This window comes from Branchiostoma belcheri, unplaced genomic scaffold, assembly GCF_001625305.1.
Source record: "Branchiostoma belcheri isolate BF01 breed outbred unplaced genomic scaffold, Haploidv18h27 scaffold87, whole genome shotgun sequence".
In the NCBI taxonomy this organism is placed as follows: domain Eukaryota; kingdom Metazoa; phylum Chordata; class Leptocardii; order Amphioxiformes; family Branchiostomatidae; genus Branchiostoma; species Branchiostoma belcheri.
The window spans coordinates 813,843-829,654 of NW_017804542.1; the positions used below are offsets into that span (position 1 = coordinate 813,843).

Genomic DNA, 15,812 nt, shown 5'->3' on the forward strand with positions numbered 1-15,812 from the left:
CTATTGTAAGTGCTATTGTACCTTAAATGTGTCAATATGCAATATTGATTAAGTTAATATTGATCTATCAATCATATTCGTATTTGGTGAAGCCCTGCTCTCTGAATATACACCTTAAGCAAATGTTTGTGAGGTTAAAATGTTTTTATGTGAATAAAGGGTTGTTTAGGACACTCGTGTGGTGTTTTTTTTCGTTATTGTGTTCTTTATTTGTTCTGTGCGATAGAATAATTCAGACTTTGTTCTACTTAACTGCAATCCAGCGTTTCAACAACATGTACGAATAGCCAGGAACTTTTTTTTCTTTATTAAAACATTTAGAAGCAAAGTGGACAGGATGACGACACACTCAAGCCGAAGCTTATGTTCATGTCGCCATCTGACATTACAAAAATACAGAAGCAAATGCAAATTAAAACAGACATGCAAAGCATAATAATAACAGAATAGAATAAATAGGGTTACAGTAACTTGCCAGTAACTTGCCAGAAGATGGTAACTAGGCAGGCCCAGCCCGATGGAAACACATCCCCAAGGGGCAAAAGTTGAAATTGGTCTGTTTATAAACAAGAATAGAGACTTCAGAGACGAGAAGACTTTAAACGCATAGAATCTATCACATCATGTCAACCGTTGGTGTCACTGCTGTTGTTCTTGTCGTTACTGTTGTTGTTCTTGTCGTTACTGTTGTTGTTCCTGTCGTTACTGTTGTTGTTCTTGTCGTTACTGTTGTTGTTCTTGTCGTTACTGCTGTTGTTCCTGTCGTTACTGCTGTTGTTCCTGTCGTTACTGCTGTTGTCCTTGTCGTTACTGCTGCTGTTCCTGTCGTTACTGTTGTTGTTCCTGTCGTTACTGCTGCTGTTCCTGTCGTTACTGTTGTTGTTCCTGTCGTTACTGCTGTTGTTCTTGTCGTTACTGCTGTTGTTCTTGTCGTTACTGCTGTTGCTGTTCCTGTCGTTACTGCTGTTGTTCTTGTCGTTACTGCTGTTGTTCTTGTCGTTACTGCTGTTGTTCTTGTCGTTACTGCTGCTGTTCTTGTCGTTACTGCTGTTGTTCTTGTCGTTACTGCTGTTGTTTTTAGTAGATTGTTGTGCACTAGTAGGTAATGGAAACAGTCTGACACCCAGGCCGGTTGAGCCGGCGTCATACTGTTGAGGACCTTCGGCCGAAACAACTGTATTTAACGCCAACGGTCGCTAGCCTAGCCTTTGTTTTAAAATCATTTTGCATACTTCGTATTTCATGCAACCGCTTTTCATTGAATATTTCTTTATTTCTGTACATGTACGCAGGTTATCTTGAGTATCTACACCGGTATGTACAGTGATCTGAATCTCAAAGCAAATCTTTTTATATTATATTAATAGCAGCTGCAATATATACAGTATCAAATTGGCAACACGGTATCAAATTGACCAAGCAGTACCCAATACGCCACATAAGGGTGCAAATGGTAACTCAGGTGGCCAATTTCATCGTCCCCAGCCCCCCAAACGTATCTGCTTGGAGATTACAGTGTATTCACCTTTCGAACTTTGAACTGATAGATGACGTGATGTTGACGCAAGCAGTAGGAAGTGAAACCGGTAAAAGACAGAAGGGTTTCGTGGCAGAAAGTCGCCATGTTGCGGGTGTGTGAGAAACTCCGTCATGCGGACGAGAAGGGCAGGAGGTACGGACTAGCCCGGGCGGAGACAGGCTACCTCCGTGCCCTGGTGGACGCCATGGCCGACACGGACAGGATGGCGGAAGTGGAGCTGCTCAAAACTCTGGGCGACGTGAACGTGGAGAAGGGAAGACTCGGGAAGGACGTGGGGAAGTTCAACACAGCCTTGGCGCTTTACATTGCTGCTATGGTGCGGTGTTACCATGAAGAACAGGCAGATGGTATAGAACACCGCTACCACTACACGGAGAGGCTTTTACAAGGGCTGTCGTCACCGGGTAAGGAACAGCCAACTGAAGACAAGGAGGCGACTACACCTGCAAAGGTAGCGGCAAAGTTTCAAGTCCTGGACAAGAGACGGGCTACCGGAGGTAAGACAGACTCTTTGCTGGTTGGATACGCACAGATGATGGTAGAGGCGATAGTAAACGACAACAGCATGTTAGAAACAGAAGCGATCAAGAGTCTGGGTGACGTGTACCTGAAAAGAGGAACAGAAACTGGAGACACTAGAAACTTGACCAGAGCTACTGCTCTGTACAACAGGGCACTGTCGCGGTGTCACAACGTTTATGGAACAGTTGTCATTGTTCACCGCTTACTGCACACCGCAAAAATCAGACAAGACATCACCACAACAAGACGCAAGGTGAGGGATTCTATTTTTACTTGAGCATGACGAACTCGCCATGCTGACTAGACTTCCGGGTTTCGACTTCTGGGTTTGTTTATCTCCCGTCATGCATTTCGCGTCGCTTTTCGCAAAACATCTTATAGTGTCGCCTGAGGTCAGGAGTAATACCAACCTCTTGATTTATTCACTTCATTGCTTAATTCCCTAAACAAAATTATGGGTTGACCTGTACTGGATTATTAAGAACAACAATGTATTTTCTGTTGGTGGGCAATGTGTACATCTGGAATGTGTCATACTTCGCCCTTGTACTTTGTTGTAGTTAAATGATGCTCAAATAAACAACTCGCCTGAGAAACGTTTGCCTTTACCTTGCTTGGGTCATGTTAGGTCATTCGTTTTTTTTCATTTATCGGTTTGGCTGTTCAACCCTCACAGCCAGGACAGCCCAACTAGCCAGTGGCTATTACAAAAGCTTACCCTGCTGACAAGACATGACAAAACATTAGCCTCTACCAGGCACCGCGGATCGCTGGGAAAATAGTACCGTGGGTCGCGAATTGGATCTTCTATGGCCCGGGATCTTCTGTGGTATACTATCCCTTTTATATTTCGGCCAATTTCTACTATTTTTCCATCAATTTGCGGCGCCTGGTAGAGGCTAACAAAACATTACAGCAACATATAAGGTGGCTTAACAATCAATGTCAGGTCGCTTACCTTCGACCGATGAAGTTCTAAGGTCATTTGTGGATTACAGTACCAGCTGTTTACCATATAGATTTCCTACCGGTTCTCGCAGAGGGCAACACATACGCAAAGACAAGACGTGAGAGGACGGAGGGGCCACTTCTCTCCCATCTCAGCTGCGCCCTCTAGCGACGGAACCACCAGTCAAGTTGATGACATGTTAGTGCTTTCATATTTCCTTGTCTAATGTAATAAGTGCTGTTCCCAGTCCAAGTAAATATTAAATAGATGAATATACATGTAGGACCATTTTATATTTTGTATATAACTAATTAAAGTAAGTACAAGTACAAGTAAGTAAGTAAGTATAGAAATGTGGCATATTATGAAACCTGTACAATGTTTGGTATAGAAACGCTAACAATGAGTTAGGCAACGTTAGTAAATGGAAAGAAATGTACTAGTAGTATACACGCATCATTAAATGTTACTTTGTGTGACATCGGTATTGCGTCCTTCAGATTTATGTAACAATACTAATGGGTGCTTTGCATACTATTGCTTTTATAGTGCAGATATAACCTCTGTTAAACACGTTTGTTTCACATCAACGTTTCGTTGTTCAGATCCTACCGCAGGTACATCCAGACGGCAGACCGTGACTTGGGAAATGGAGACCTGGACGCAGCAGAGCAGAACCTAGCAGCCGCCCTGAAGCTGGTTCACGGTCTGTAATGTTATTCATTTTCTTTGTACGAACTTAAAAATCAAAGTTTGCAAACCCTGTGTTATTTGAACATTGCCCTCCGCTGGGATGCAAGTATGATCCTGCGAGCTTGCATTAATATAACTGTTGGTATCATTTTCTCCCCTACCTACAGATCGCAGTAAACCCAACAAGGCTAAAGAAGCCGACTGTCTGTGCAGGTTGGGTGACATCTACGTCGAGCGAGGCAAGCGGACAAGAGAAGTTAGGAAATTCACACAGGCGGCAGCTCTGTATAACGCCTCCATTGCCAGAACAGATGGAGACAAACAAAACATGGTAACGAAACTACAAGAAACAGAAAGGCAGTTTCTTATAAACACCTGTAACCTTGACTGTGAACCGTGTCCGTATAGCAGCGCGTTAGATCACAAAAAGGAACTGGACAACTCGCGCGCCCGTACTAAATCTCAGCTCGAAACAGTTCATCAGGAACACAACCCTTATCAGTATGATGAAGACGATTCAGTCGTGAAAGAAGTAGAGGTCAAACGAGCTGAAGCAATCAAGAACTTGTTCAAGAGCATCACAGCTGGAAGACGAGAGTTTATCCAAGTACTGACAGATGAATGCATCGCCAAACTCGGACGTCCTCCCTGTAAGTACGCTTTCATCGGGTTGGGGTCACAAGCAACAGAACTGGTGACGCCGTACTCCGACCTGGAGTTCGCCATTCTGATTGAGGAGGGGAAGGATGATGATGATACACAGAGGTATTTCATAAATCTCACACACTACTTACATCTAAAAGTCATCAACCTTGGGGAAACCATCCTCCCAGCCATGGCCATCACGTCACTCAACGACTTTCTCTCAGAGGACCCAGAGAAAGACTGGTTCTTTGACTCCGTCACACCTCGCGGCTTCGCCTTCGACGGCTTCATGCCATGGGCTTCTAAGACTCCGTTTGGAAGAGACGAAACCAAAAGCAAACCTCCCGTTAGTCTCATCCAGACTCCTGCCAAGTTGGCCGAATATCAGCATCTGCACATCGCCCTGGCGGAAGGCTATCACCTGTCAGACATCCTCAGGCGGGTGACCTACTTAACAGGAGACGAGTCTTTGGTAGATGAGTATGTGGACAGACTCAACAAAAGTGTAGACCGTTCTCCTGCTCTGTCACGGATGTCAGCAATGCGAATACTAATCAAAAGGAGAAGGACAACATTCGTGAAATAAAAAATGTTGTACCAACGGGACAGCTTCTGGATGTAAAGAAAGAAGTATATCGTTTTCCCAGCGTGGCCGTTGATATGTTGAGTATTTGCTGTGGTATCACGATCCCCAGTGTGTGGGAAATGATAGAAGAGTTACACAAGACACAGCGGATCAGTCACGAAGATGCCCACCACTTGACTGTACTGATCAGCATCTCAGCGGAGCTACGGTTAAGAACGTACATTGCCAACGGAGGACAGAAGGACAGACTGTCTCCTCTCTCGGAGATGAAAGACCAACTGGACAAATATGACGTAGATGACACTTTAGTTGAATCAGTTTTCTATATACCAGACTTAAAAATGCTTTTTAGGTACTACTATACCGCCATTCCATTAAAACGATGCATTGTGGATGCAGTTGCAGCGGAAAATCTGACGACGACGATATTCCCAACACGAATCTTTGACACCTCATCTCTAACAAAGGGCAGAATAACACTACAGCTGTTGCAGTTAGACGCATCCATGAGTCACTTGGAGGCAGCACTGAAAGATTCGGCTGGTGACGAGAAACAACAGTTCGAAATACTTTATGTATTAGGCAGTGCCTCTTACAGGCGCGGTGACTATGAGACTGCGAAGAGCTTCTACGAACGGGCACTTAGCACTGGAAATACCATTGATGGACCCACATTTGCCTCGTTACTTGGAAACATTGGGGTATGTTGGAGTGACCTTGGCGATCAGAGAAAAGCTATCAGTTATCACGAACAGTCACTGAAGACGTGGAAGGATATTTATGGTGCAACAACGCCGCATCCCGCCATTGCTTCATCACTAAACAACATTGGGGCATGTTGGGATAACCTTGGCGATCAGAAGAAAGCTATCAGTTATTACGAACAGTCACTAAAGATGAGGAAAGCTATCTATGGCGAAACAACGCCACATCCTGACATTGCATCATCACTAAACAACATTGGGACTTGTTGGAGGGACCTTGGCGATCAGCGGAAAGCTATCAGTTATCACGAACAGTCACTGAAGATGAGAAAAGCTATCTATGGTGAAACAACGCCACATCCTGACATTGCATCATCACTAAACAACATTGGGACTTGTTGGAGGGACCTTGGCGATCAGAGGAAAGCTATCAGGTATCACGAACAGTCACTGAAGATGAGAAAAGCTATCTATGGTAAAACAACGCCACATCCCAACATTGCTGGATCACTAAACAACATTGGGACATGTTGGAATGACCTTGGCGATCAGAGGAAAGCTATCAGTTATCACGAACAGTCACTGAAGATGAAAAAAACTATCTATGGCGAAACAACGCCGCATCCCGACATTGCTTTAACACTAAATAACATTGGGGGATGTTGGAGTGTCCTTGGCGATCAGAGAAGAGCTCTCATTTATTACGAACAGTCACTGACGATGATGAAAGCTATCTATGGCGAAACAACGCCACATCCCGACATTGCTTCATCACTAAACAACTTTGGGGCATGTTGGGATAACCTTGGCGATCAGAAGAGAGCTATCAGTTATTACGAACAGTCACTGAAGATGATGAAAGCTGTCTACGGCGAAACAACGCCACATCCCGACATTGCTGCATCACTAAATAACATTGGTAAATGTTGGGAAAAACTCGGTGACCACAGTAAAGCCATCAGGTATTACGAACAGTCACTGAAGATGATGAAAGTTATCTACAGGGACAACCCGGCACATCCCTACATATCAATGGTACTGAACAACATTCGAGTATGTAAAATGGCCACCAGTGATTAGAGTAAAGCCATTATTAGTCATCCCAAATCGGCACTCAAGAATAGTTAACTATGGAGACACTACGAGACTTCCCCAATCTGTCTTCCGATATCGCCCCATCAACTATATTAATGTTACCTCACGTACGTGTTAATAAAGTTTATATTATTTTTTTCATACAAGTAGTGGGCCACTATGCCCAAAGCAAACTGTCTTCGCCCGTTCCCTCCAAAGGAGGCTTGCCTGAAGCTCCTGTCACACATTCACGAATTTGGTCTCCCGAACGCTAGCCGAACGCCCGCCAACCATGGCGTTTTGCAAATTCGGCTACAGTTCGGCTGCGGCAGACGAATGTTTCAAGATGTAGAAAAAAAAACATTGGTGAGGCGTTCGGGAGGTCCTATCACCACTCACTCCGAGTCTCCCCATGACTGTCTGTTTCCATTTCGCTCTATATCTTCCATCGCAGCAGGCAGTTGACTTGGTCCTATCGAAGTTGGCTAGTTTTCGACCGAAAGACAAAAGAAAAACCCTGCCAACTACCCTGAGCTAGCAGTGTTCGGGGCGTGTTCAGGAATCAAATTTGGCTTAAATTTCACTGAAATTCGTCCGACTTAGCCGATCTGAATTCCTGCTGGCTACTAGATATAGGGCCTTCAAGTTCACCCCATTTCTAATGCCTGACCCCTGTCATTATCCCACCCACGTGCTATCAACCTGCTCTGTCATGAATACAAACCAACCTACTCAACAGTAAATTTTCCTTTGAAACAGGACAGATCCACAACACAACCATATTGTGCTCATTTTTTATTGCAACAAACTAGTGACAACGATCTTAACAAAAAAAGCTTTCCAAAAATACTTCAAAACTGCTCACATCTCGGGAAACGCAAAGAGGAATGATTCGGATAAGCGAATGACAGTCTGAGTCTCTCTGTAATAAAATATACAACTTCACTAAATCTCATTAAATTTCGTAGGCGACAGAATTCTTCAGTGACAGAATTCAGATGAATAATTTCTGTGTTTCCAGGATGAAAACAAAGCCTAGCTGAAAAGACATGTCAGGGGATTTTAAAACAACTTTCCTTTTCTTGAGTGTTCAAAATCTTTTTCTAGTGCTGATTAAAATAATTTTTTTGGATTACAAAATGTCAGAAAAAAGTAAACTGTAAATAAACAAATCAACCAAATTTGACATCAGAGAAAATATCATGTTTTTTTACAATCCATCCACAGAGAACCCTTTTTACCACTGATCACAGAAATGGTGCCTGTACAAAAAGACTCAGACTTGCCATGCATTCAAAAATAAACCTTAAGCCAACATATACACTACAATAGCTTCAACTAGCAAAGCATTGAGCAGTAATACATAACAAGGTAAGCAACATACTTGATCTAGAGCTTGCAACACCAGAGAATGTTTTAAGTACAATTCACAATTCTTTCTACGGGCAGCACAAAGTCTGTCACTTGGTTCTTGATCCCTTTTCTTGTCAGAATCTCAATCAGAATCTTAAGTCAGAAAGACAATTTTACAAGACAAGAACCAAGTGACCAAACTTTGCGTACCTTCAGCACAATTCTTAAAGGTAGAATCTTTCAATATATATATACAAACACCTGCCTTACTTAAAGATAGAAATTTTCCTTGAGTATAATCATCCACCATTGTTACTTTAAGGCCATGCAGTCGTACCTGCATCAATTTCAGAAATGGGAAATTGTACACTCTATAATCACATTCTTGATTTTGTTTACCATCACAAACTATTTTTCCAGCAGATTGAAGGAATATGGACAAGATTCACAGAAAAACTACACATATTCCTTATCAAAGGCTTTACCCCACCCCCCGCACACACACTGTATTTAGTTATTTACATACATACCAGTCACACCCATAGCTGTCTATTGAATACTGTTAAGGACCAATAACTGCCGTGAATCGTGCCTATTTAGAAGTGATTTTTACTGTGTCGACGCACCATCTAGCTGGTACCCACGGAATGGCACGATCAGCACCAAGGACAGCACCAGACTTATCCTTATGTGGGTTCTCACCAGCTGACAGTATCGCATAACAGGTCTTGTTTATCCCCGATATTCCGACTACCACATGTGGCAGGAGATCTTACCTCCATCAGGGATATATTACAGTGTCATCACCTGTCTGTTTGTTTGTTTATTTGTTGGTTGGTTGGTTGGTTGGTTAGCAGGATAAGTCCATTATAACAGTTTTGTTTGTTTCGCATAACCGTTAAACCGCCTTCAGGCGCAACACACCAGTTTTGTACATGTGCGTACATGTAAAAGCTGCGTAAGACCGGGCTGTAAGGTTTTGAACCACTCACACCGGGAAGATCCCCTACTCTTTTCGATAAGTGCGGTGGGTTCTTTAACGTGCATGGGGTGTGGCTCTCCCAAACACGGGACCTCCATTTAACGTCCTATCCGACGGACGCCCCTAAACGAAGCTAGGTACTCATTTCCACCTGAGTGAAGTGAGGAAATTCGTGTCAAGTGCCTTTCCCAAGGGCACAAGATCGGTGAAATGGGCAGGGTTCGAACCCGCGACCTCTGGGGTGTGAGCCGAACGCGCTACCGACTGCGCCAGTTGTGGCGGTTGAAACCGTCCAGTATTCCCCTCCACTTGAGTTTACTTTGCTTGAGGTACAGTCCATGAGTCACGTGCCTGCTGGGACGACTTCTATCTTGTAGACAGTGTCAACATAGTGGCAAAATACTCGAACCATGACGGTTACAGTGCCAAACCCCGGAAGTGACGACAAACCCCGGAAGCGAAACAAACCTGGCCAGACGTTTCTTTGTTCGTGAGTCACGCACCTAAAAATAGAACAGAGAGCGAAGGAAAAAAATAGTGTGTTTCACAGACGTTCTCTCAGCAGAAGCTCGCCATGTTGCGGGTGTGTGAGAAACTCCGTGAGGCGGACGAGAAGGGCAGGAGGTACGGACTAGCCCGGGCGGAGACAGGCTACCTCCGTGCCCTGGTGGACGCCATGGCCGACACGGACAGACTGGCGGAAGTGGAGCTGCTCAAAACTCTGGGCGACGTGAACGTGGAGAAGGGTAGACTCGGGAAGGACGTGGGGAAGTTCAACACAGCCTTGGCGCTTTACATTGCTGCTATGGTGCGGTGTTACCATGAAGAACAGGCAGATGGTATAGAACACCGCTACCACTACACGGAGAGGCTTTTACAAGGGGTGTCGTCACAGGGTAAAGAACAGCCAACTACAGACAAGGAGACGACTACACCTGCAAAGGTAGCGGCAAGGTTTCAAGCCCTGGACAAGAGACGGGCTACCGGAGGTAACACAGAATCTTTGCTGGTTGGATACGCACAGGTGATGGTAGAGGCGATAGTAAACGACGACAGCATGTTAGAAACAGAAGCGATCAAGAGTCTGGGTGACGTGTACCTGAAAAGAGGAACAGAAACTGGAGACACTAGAAACTTGACCAGAGCTACTGCTCTGTACAACAGGGCACTGGCGCGGTGTCACAACGTCCATGGTACAGTTGTCATTGTTCACCGCTTACTGCACACTGCAAAAGTCAGACAAGACATCAGAAACATAAAGGTGAGTGGCCATAGCTAGCAGCAATTTGGAGAATCATAGATCACTCATGATGAGATAAGAACGGTTTCCCCTAGATTAATAGCAGCTTTAGCACACTGAAGACCTTGTAACTACGCTACGATACTAACTTGAAACGTGAGGAAGGACAGAATACCGAGAAGGGTGGAGGTCTTGTCTCCCCAACGGTCGAATAATTAGATTAGGGGATAGATGAGATACGTTTGTGTGTGTCCGTAGTTTGTACCAGGATGTGTAACTGTCTTTGCGTTTTCTTGTGTCTCATATTTTAATATTTCAAGAATTTGTAAATGTATTTTTACTATTCATGGTCTATTAGAAGACTGAAGTGTAGACCATAATGCCCAAACTACTAACTAGCTGCAGCCTTCTCACAACGTTTAACTTTGGGTTGTTCAGAGATCACATCAGGTCCTGTTCCTTTCACCATTCGTTCAATTATAAATTAGATGATAAGATTGCTTGCATATTCTTTCATCAATGACCTTTACGTAGAGATGGACACGTATGCAACGACAGGACTTGAGGGGACGGAAGAGCAACTTCACTCCCTTCTCAGCTGCGCCCTTAGAAGAAGTCATTGAGGACGGAATGCGGCGTGTTCCCATGTATGTATGTTTGGTCCTTTTGATTGGCAAATACTCTAAAAGTATGTGAGCAGTGTGCTACATGTTAATGATAGCTCATAAAATATTTACGTTACTACCGATTGTCAGCTACACAAAGAAACCAGTGGCTCGGAAGCAATGAGAAGGCATTTCTGTGTCTACGCCCATGTTTGGGCCGGGCTCGTGAGCACGTAGCTGTATTGGAGATGGCTTATAAAATATTTAGTTACGTTTTATTGCCAGTTGCCTATACACAGCTACACAATTGAGGGGATTCTCTATTGAGTGTCTCTGCTCAGGTATGGTGGGTTTGGCCTTCCCCATGGGGCAGCTTGCACGCAACGTGCAGATATGGTTACCGACAATGTGATACAAATAATCACACATACAAGTACATGCCCGTGCGTTAAAAGGAGATCTATACGCCCTGAGAGGAACAAAAGACCACACCACAATATTTGCTAGTGAAGACTACATTTTTCGCATATTGGACAGGCATAAACTGTCTGATCCCCCTCCCAGTTAAAAAAGAAAACCATGTATCAGTTCTGTATCAAACTGTATCAAACATTTCATGACTGGGAATGTTACATAATATTAGACCTGATAAAACCAGGTTATGGGAATGCTAATGATCAATTAATCAACGTCATATGGAAATGTAGCCAGATATTTATTACGCACGTCATTAAATATTACTATATATAATTGTGATTTGTGACTAGATTGCAGAGATTTCCGTAAGAATATATGGTTGGCATAATATCCCTTTCGTACAACACTTTGTTGTACGTTTGCCACCTTTGAAAACTAAAGTTGCTTCAAACCTCTCGTTGTTTAGCTCCTACCGCAGGTACATCCTGACGGCAGACCGTGACTTGGGAAATGGAGACCTGGACGCAGCAGAGCAGAACCTAGCAGCCGCCCTGAAGCTGGTTCACGGTCTGTTATACACGTTCCTTGAAAACACAATTAATGCATGGCTGATCATTGAATTTCAAATTTTTTTTTAATTTTTTTGTGTTTTTTTTAAGTAAAAAATTTCTTAAGAAAGGTCTAAAATGCACAATTAAGATATTTTAAGGTAATTTCCTCTATCTTGAAAATCTTCCGACATTCATAATTTCTATAGATATCATGTTTTACAAGTGACAATTCGACTTGTAAATTTTAATGTGACTATCTCCATCACATAAATATCATTCATGAAAGTATCAGTTTGACCCATCCCATAATTTTTTCTAATTCCTACCTACAGATCGCAGTAAACCCAACAAGGCTAAAGAAGCCGACTGTCTGTGCAGGTTGGGTGACGTCTACGTCGAGCGAGGTAAGCGGACAGGAGAAGGTAGGAAATTCACACAGGCGGCAGCTCTGTATAACGCCTCCATAGCCAGAACAGATGGAGACAAACAAAACATGATAAAGAAACTGCAAGAAACAGAAAGGCAGTTTCTTAGAAACACCTGTAACCTTGACTGTGAACCGTGTCCGTATAGCAGCGCGTTAGATCACAGAAAGGAACTGGACAACTCGCGCGCCTGTGCAAAATCTCAGCTCGAAACAATTCATCAGGAACACAACCCTTATCAGTATGATGAAGACGATCCCGTCGTGAGAGAGGTGGAGACCAAACGAGCTGAAGCAATCAAGAACTTGTTCAAGAGCATCACAGCTGGAAGACGAGAGTTTATCCAAGTACTGACAGATGAATGCATCGCCAAACTCGGACCTCCTCCCTGTAAGTACGCTTTCACCGGGTTGGGGTCACAGGCCACAGAACTGGTGACGCCGTACTCCGACCTGGAGTTCGCCATTCTGATTGAGGAGGGGAAGGATGATGATGATGATACACAGAGGTACTTCCTAAATCTCACACACTACTTACATCTAAAAGTCATCAACCTTGGGGAAACCATCCTCCCAGCCATGGCCATCCCGTCACTCAACGACTTTCTCTCAGAAGACTCAGAGAAAGACTGGTTCTTCGACTCCGTCACACCTCGCGGCTTCGCCTTCGACGGCTTCATGCCGTGGGCTTCTAAGACTCCGTTTGGAAGAGACGAAACCAAAAGCAAACCTCCCGTTAGTCTTATCCAGACTCCTGCCAAGTTGGCGGAATATCAGCATCTGCACATCGCCCTGGCGGAAGGCTATCACCTGTCAGACATCCTCAGACGGGTGACCTACTTGACAGGGGATGAGTTTTTGGTGGATGAGTATACGGACAAAGTCAACAAAAGCGTCGACCGTTCTCCAGTTCTTACACGGTTGTCAGCAATTCTAATGCTAAAGGATAATATTCAGCAAATAGTGAATGCTGAACCAACGGACCAACTTCTGGATGTCAAGAAAGACATCTACCGTTTTCCCAGCGTGGCCGTTGATGTGTTGAGTATTTGCTGCGGTATCACGATCCCCAGTGTGTGGGGAATGATAGAAGAGTTACACAAGACACAGCGGATCAGTGACGAAGATGCCCACCACTTGACTGTACTGATCAGCATCTCAGCGGAGCTACGGTTAAGAACGTACATTGCCAACGGAGGACAGAAGGACAGACTGTCTCCTCTCACGGAGATGAAAGTCCAACTGGACAAACATGACATAGATGACACTTTCGTTGAATCAGTTTTCTACATACCAGACTCAAAAATGCTTTTTAGGTACTACTATACTGCCATTCCATTAAAACGATGCATTGTGGATGCAGTTAAAGAGGAAAATCCAACGACAACGATATTCCCAACACGAATCTTTGACATCTCATCTCTAGCAAAGGGTAAAATAACACTGCAGCTGTTGCAGTTTGATGCATCCAGTCGTCACCTGGAGGCAGCTCTGAAAGATTCGGGTGGTGACGAGGAAAAACAGTTCGAAATACTTAATGAATTAGGCAGTGCCTCTTACTGGCGCGGTGGCTATAAGACTGCAAAGAGCTTCTACGAACGGGCACTTAGCATTGGAAATACCATTGATGGACCTACATTTGCCTCGTTACTTGGAAACATTGGGGCATGTTGGAATAAGCTTGGCGATCAGAGAAAGGCTGTCAGTTATCACGAACACTCACTGAAGACGTGGAAGGATATTTATGGTGAAACAACACCACATCCCGACATTGCGTCATCACTAAACAACATTGGGGCATGTTGGAGGGACCTTGGCAATAAGAGGAAAGCTTTTAGGTATCACGAACAGTCACTGAACATGAAAAAAGCTATCTATGGTGAAACAACGCCACATCCCGACATTGCTGGATCACTAAACAACATTGGAGCATGTTGGAGTGACCTTGGCGATAAGAGGAAAGCTATCAGTTATTACGAACAGTCACTGAAGATGAGGAAAGCTATCTATGGTGAAACAACGCCACATCCCGACATTGCTTCTTCACTAAACAACATTGGAGCATGTTGGAATGACCTTGGCGATCAGACTAAAGCCATCAGTTATCACGAACAGTCACTGAAGATGAGGAAAGCTATCTATGGTGAAACAACGCCACATCCCGACATTGCTTCTTCACTGAACAACATTGGGAACTGTTGGAGTGATCTTGGCGGTCAGGGGAAAGCTATCAGTTATCACGAAAAGTCACTGGAGATGATGAAAGCTATCTATGGTGAAAACAGAGTACATCCTGACATTGCGTATTCACTTTGTAACATTGGAAACTGTTGGGGAAAACTTGGAGACTACAGTAAAGCCATGAGGTATTACGAGCTGTCATTGGACATGATGAAAGTTATCTACAGGGACAACCCGGAACATCCCCACATAGCAGCGGTACTGGACAACATTCGATTATGTAAAAAGGCCACCAGTGATTAGAGTAAAGCCGTTTTATCACAAATCGACAATCAAGAATAGTCAACTAGATGGAGACACTACGAGACATCCACAGTCTGTCTTCCATATCGTCTCATTATATAAGTTTATTGATGTTACCTCACGTACGTGTAAACAAAGTTTTTAAATACAAGTAGTGGGCCACTAAGCCCAAAGCAAGCTGTCTGCGCCCGTTCCCTCCAAAGGAGGCTTACCTGAACCTCCTGTCACACATTCACGAATTTGGTCTCCCGATCACCCGCAAACGTTGGTTAGGAGTTGGTCAGCTTGCCTTCGGCTAGTCTGACTGATCCTCGCTTTTCACCGGCTCCCTAGTTAGTCCGCCACCCTGGGGTGGAATGCTCCTTAAGCGCCGGACAAGGAGCTTGTGTTTCACACACCAGCGTTCGGCTGATTCGGCAACAGTTCCACTGCAACTGCCGATTGTTTCAAAATGTTCAAAAATCATTAGCAAAGCGTTCGGGAGGTTCGATCATAGTTGGCTGGTTTTCGACCGTAAGTCAGCAAAACAACCGCCAACCGTCCTGAAGTACAATGTAAGTTAGCAGTGTTCCGGAATCAAACTTGGCTTCAATTTCACTCAAATTCGTCCGACTCAACCGATCTGAATTCCTGCTGGCTACTAGATCTGGGTCCTTCATGTTCACCCCATTTTTATGTCTGACCTCCTGTCATTCTCCCACCCACGTGCTGTCAACCTATCATGGATACACACAAACGTACCTACTCCTTAGAACTTAACTTTCCTTAGACAGCAGCGTAGATCCACAAAAGATTGATAGCGTATTCAGGTGCAACGACATGGAACAGTTTACCACCAAATGTAAGAAAAGCACCCTCAGTGGCAGCATTTAAGAACATGCTACAATAATCTACTACGGGATTGGTCAGGACTGGTAGGACTGAATTGATAGAGACGATGCTGTATCTTGTGTAAGTTTTGAAAAGTACTCTTCTTTGAAATATTGTAATACGTTAATTTTGTATTTATATGCTATTGGGACCCCTTACCTCTCCCCTTGAAC

General features: G+C 44.1%; 1 protein-coding gene across 1 annotated transcript; it reads left to right on the forward strand.

Annotated features, from left to right (window-relative positions):
- Positions 1-1,602: 1,602 nt before the first annotated feature.
- Positions 1,603-14,769, forward strand: LOC109487239. Its single transcript, XM_019791224.1, has 7 exons — positions 1,603-2,315; positions 3,103-3,209; positions 3,617-3,717; positions 3,872-4,469; positions 11,777-11,877; positions 12,194-13,873; positions 14,117-14,769. The coding sequence occupies exons 1-7, from the start codon at positions 1,623-1,625 to the stop codon at positions 14,767-14,769; spliced, it is 3,933 nt and encodes a 1,310-aa protein (XP_019646783.1). The 5' UTR covers positions 1,603-1,622.
- Positions 14,770-15,812: the final 1,043 nt, after the last annotated feature.

Coding starts and splice junctions, on each gene's coding strand:
- LOC109487239 (XM_019791224.1), top strand. CDS start 1,623: ATGTTGCGGGTGTGTGAGAAACTCCGTCATGCGGACGAGAAGGGCAGG. Junction 3,210..3,616: donor ACCAGTCAAGTTGATGACAT/GTTAGTGCTTTC, acceptor TTCGTTGTTCAG/ATCCTACCGCAGGTACATCC. Junction 4,470..11,776: donor GATGATGATGATACACAGAG/GTATTTCATAAA, acceptor CTCGTTGTTTAG/CTCCTACCGCAGGTACATCC.